Genomic DNA, 4,562 nt, shown 5'->3' with positions numbered 1-4,562 from the left:
AGTAAGTTTCCATGTCTAATTGGTATTCGAGTGGGGGGGGGGGGGGGTAAAATTGGTATTTTATGTTCAAAAAAAAACAAAAGTCATTTAAAAAGCCTTTTGAAAAGTTTTCTCTGTGAATTTATTTGCCGATTGAGTGTTACGTATAAGAACGTCAAACGAAACTCGTTAGGTGGTATGATTAAAGGAGCATTGTTGTCGAATGAAATTGGTTATGTAGATTGATTACAAGATCAAAGGTTTCACTTACTACATTATGTGGTTCACACAAAACTATATTTATGATTCTTGAAGAGATTTCAATACAAAAGGCTAACAAAAAATTAAAAATCAACACCCAATCCAACCAACTAAAACCAAAACTAGCCGATTAAAAATAAAACATTCATTGAAACCAATTGAGGCAATATACAGTGTTTTAGTTGCCTGTCCGACCGACTAGTCCAACTATGAAACAATATAATTGTACAAATTTATATATTTTATAACGAATTGTTGTACATTTATTATCACAATCAATCACCACATTTAGATATAGTATTACTGAACAAATGAAATAAATGAAAAGAAAACAAAGACATAAGGTGGCAACAACTTAATAATTACTTTTTTAACACAAATTTAGATCACTAACGGATGACTAAAGAATTATCATGCCTTTAGTGGAACTACCTCATATAACCATCTCCACTAGGCAATAATATACAAATCTAGGTAGAAACCTAATAAATTTTAAGAAATGCTTTCACTATTGTCGCATCTATAAATCTTATTTTTACATCTCTTTTCACTCTATCTATCTCTATGTATCTTTGTATGTATAAAAAGATATAAAGGGGAAGGGGGTATAAATATTAAGTCCCTTTAAGAAAACCTCTTTTATAAGAATTAAACCCAAAACCTAATGTCTCCTAAGCCACTACTTAATGATTAATGAAAATAACTTTCTAAAATATGAAATAAACTCAAGAGACAACATGTCCATGTGGGATAAGGGGAATTAAAATTAAATTGGCTTCAGATACTTCCAATGTACCTTCCTTTCCAACAAAACACTATTTTTATTTTATTATTATCATCTTTGCTCTTTTGGCCTTATTATGCAGAACTCTTGCAGCCACATCACACCCACCCTGCCCCACCCCCTCCCTCCACACACCTCCACCTCATCTTCCGCCTTATTTATATCATTTCCCACTGCAAAACCCTACCCATCCACACTCTCATCTCAACAACACTCATCACATTCCATTCCATTTCATTTCATTTTCCATTGGAGAGTAGCAGCATTCACTTGTTATGGCTTCCGCCTGCTTAAACACCATCGGTTTATCACCAGAAAACTTACCGGAATGTTCTCAGAACTACTCTCCGTACCGTTGGTTCACTCCTCGACTCTCCATAAGCCGCAAAATGACCGAAGAAAACGTTTCAGATCTGCCGGAGGTTTCAGATCCGTCCCCGGAGATTTCAGATCTGAAAAATGAATCGGATATTAAGGAGTTTGATGGCTTTGAGTTCCGACTTGAAGATCCGGCGTTAATGCTTCCAGCCGACGAACTGTTCTCCGACGGTAAGCTTGTTCCGCTTCAATTTCCGGTTAAACGGCCGGAAGTAGCCACGTCAACACCTTATTCTCGCCGGATAATTGACGTTGACGATCCGTACTATTCACCTAGGGCACCGAGGTGTTCGAGCCGGTGGAAAGAGCTTCTCGGATTCGGAAAGCTTCATCAAAGCAATAGCAACACTGTTAAACCAACTGATAACAAACGAACGACGTCGTTAGCTTCTTCTCAATCTCAAAACGGTTCCAGATCTATTCGACAGTTACTCTACAGAAACTCTAAACCTTCACATGATACTTCAATCAATGTACCTCTACTCAATAATGCAGATAACGAATCTGCTTCCGTCTCAGTTTCATCACGGCTGTCTATTTCTTCTTCTTCTTCCGGCCACGATATCGACGATCTTCCTCGTCTCTCTCTAGATTCCGATAAGCCAGCAAAGTTGAACAACATGAACGTAAACCCTAACCCTAACCCTAACCCTAACACTCGTACGAAAACAAGACTGGCAAAAACGACAACACAAACAAAAAGCCGCTCAACTGACAATACACTCACCACCACACGCGTAGGCAGAACCACGCGCCGTCGTTCGATGGAAGCTACAAACCGCTGCTTATCTGTGGACAGTCCACGAATAAACTCGTCAGGAAAAATAGTTTTTCATAGCTTAGAACGCAGTTCCAGTAGTCCTAGTAGCTTAATTGGTGGCCCTAGATTTAAGCACAGAGGAATGGAGAGATCGTATTCCGGTAACGTAAGAATAACGCCGGTGTTAAACGTTCCGGTTTGTTCGCTTTCTAAGTCCGGTGGTGTGTTTGGGTTCCAGATTTTTTCTTCACAGCAGAAACAAGTTTGTTCAAGTAGCAACAATGGCGGATCAATTCGGAGCCAACGGGTTAACGGCAAATCAAACCGTATTTTAGAATAACTGGTCTAAAGTAGAGCGTAATATATCAAAAAGAAATTCAAGTATGAAGCATCATGTCACTTGGATCAGTCAATGCCGTTAGCGTAGGGTAGACCGTTAGGCATCTAGCTTTCTAAATTTTTGTTTAGTCATGTAACAGCTTTTGTTAATTTCTTTCCACTCTAACGATTCTTGTTATCTGCATATATAATAATATATTCGAAACGAACGGGTTGCTTGTTATAAATATTGTATTGTGTCGGTTAAGGAATCTTATTATAATTTGAACATGGGTTTGTATGCGTTTAGATAATGAAAACTATGTGTTTTTCTTTTCTGGTTATTTTGTTTTTTGTAAAGAGAATATAAGATTATAATTAAATAAGATTTGTTTATTAAATAGCTTTTGGAGTATTTGAAACGATGGCGACAGTTTATACGAATATAAACAGTTTCGAGGATAAGGTGCCGGAGACTGGTGACAGCTTTCCATTGCTTTGCTGCGCTGCGTTTAACATCCAACAAACATTTCCACTCTCAAACAAAGTATTAAATAAATGAAAATATATGTATAGTTCAAATTTTAGAGGGAAAAAATCGTATTTTAGAAAATGTTTTTATCAACATATATTAGGCTATAGGACTTAGCTACAAATTTCAAATTTCTTAAAAAATATAAAAAGTTATAAAACACCAAAATATCAACCATAAAACACACTTAAAAACCACAAATGATAAAATAAAGATTACTAAAACACAATACATGTGTGTTGTGTTTTATGTTTTGATGATGACGTTGTGATTATCGAATGACAAACATTATTTTGTTTTATGTTGATTAACATGTCGTGTTTTATATTCATAGTTCTACGATTGTGTGTTTGAAATTTTTATGGACTGTTATGGTTTGAATATGACGTTTTAGTAGTCTTCATTCTGTTATTTGTGGGTTTTATATGTGTTTTATAGCTAAAATTGTAGTGTTTTATGGCTTTTTATATTTTTTTAGAAAATTTGGACTTTGTAAATGAACGTCACCCATAATTGAAAATACACTCATTATTTCTCAGCATGCTAACGTATTAATGTCTAAAAAACTAACCGCGTTAAAATTTTGAATTTAGGATATACAGCTACATGAAACATGGGTGTTTTTATTTTTAATGCTGTTACGACAATAATAGCATGTACCGCTCATAAATAATTGACATTAATCTAACAGCAATACTTCGAAAGTTTAATATTTTACCATTATTAAGATTTAATTAAATTAAAGTCATTGGTTATTGTAAAAGGTGAATCATTATTCAAATGTGTAATCTTTTGGGACAAATGAACCAGCTAAATAGCTACATATTAATAGTCCATACTTTATACACAAAAAGCTATATAGACAAAAATCTTATAGATATGTTTATTTAGGTATCATAGTGTACAAGCCTTACCATAAACGTACCCATAAAGTGACATGCCAATGGGTGTTTTATAGACCGTTTGACAAGCCACAATGTGCCATCTAACCATAGCTTTTTTTGCACCATACACATGATCAAGATTTAACAAATAAAAAGCATATTAGAAAGTGTTGGCCATAAAAATGCCACTTTGATGGACTGTACACCTAGGCTGCATTGTGTTCATGTTATATAACAAGCATTAAAAATGCTATTTATTATGATATTCAGATATTGTATTTGTTATGTTCTTAGCCCTGACCCGATCAAAACGGCGACCGACCCGAAAACTTTTACCTTCGGTTGTGAAAAATTTTTACACCGAAAAAATGGACCCTAGTGAAAAAAAAAGCCTTGATCCGTCACTGGTCAAATGCCTAGTATAGAGTAATAACCAATAGGCTCAAGTAACCATAATAGTGACGGTAATATTATACATATTAATAGCAAGAGCTCATGAACAGTAAATTTGATTTTTTATTAATATTGATTTTTTTAGGTTTTTATTAGTATTATATTATTTTATTCTTTTAATTGATTTAAACATATATTTTTATATACTTTTAAGATACGATCAAAGTACCAGTTATCAAACAAGAAATCACAAAAATACTGGTACCGATGTTG

The 4,562-nt window shown here is 34.5% G+C and overlaps 1 protein-coding gene across 1 annotated transcript; it reads left to right on the top strand.

The window, feature by feature from the left end:
• The first annotated feature begins 1,299 nt into the window (after nt 1–1,299).
• Nucleotides 1,300–2,502, top strand: LOC110932123. Its single transcript, XM_022175481.1, has one exon. It carries the CDS (start codon nt 1,300–1,302, stop codon nt 2,500–2,502), a length of 1,203 nt encoding a protein of 400 aa, XP_022031173.1.
• The last annotated feature ends 2,060 nt before the right edge of the window (nt 2,503–4,562 follow it).

The sequence above is a fragment of the Helianthus annuus genome, chromosome 3, assembly GCF_002127325.2.
Source record: "Helianthus annuus cultivar XRQ/B chromosome 3, HanXRQr2.0-SUNRISE, whole genome shotgun sequence".
Taxonomy (NCBI): Eukaryota; Viridiplantae; Streptophyta; class Magnoliopsida; order Asterales; family Asteraceae; genus Helianthus; species Helianthus annuus.
The sequence above is the reverse complement of the archived record's forward strand: the minus strand, read 5'-3'. Positions and strand labels throughout refer to the sequence as shown.

Excerpts from the sequence above, each read along its gene's own strand:
- LOC110932123 (XM_022175481.1), top strand. The coding sequence starts at position 1,300 with ATGGCTTCCGCCTGCTTAAACACCATCGGTTTATCACCAGAAAACTTA.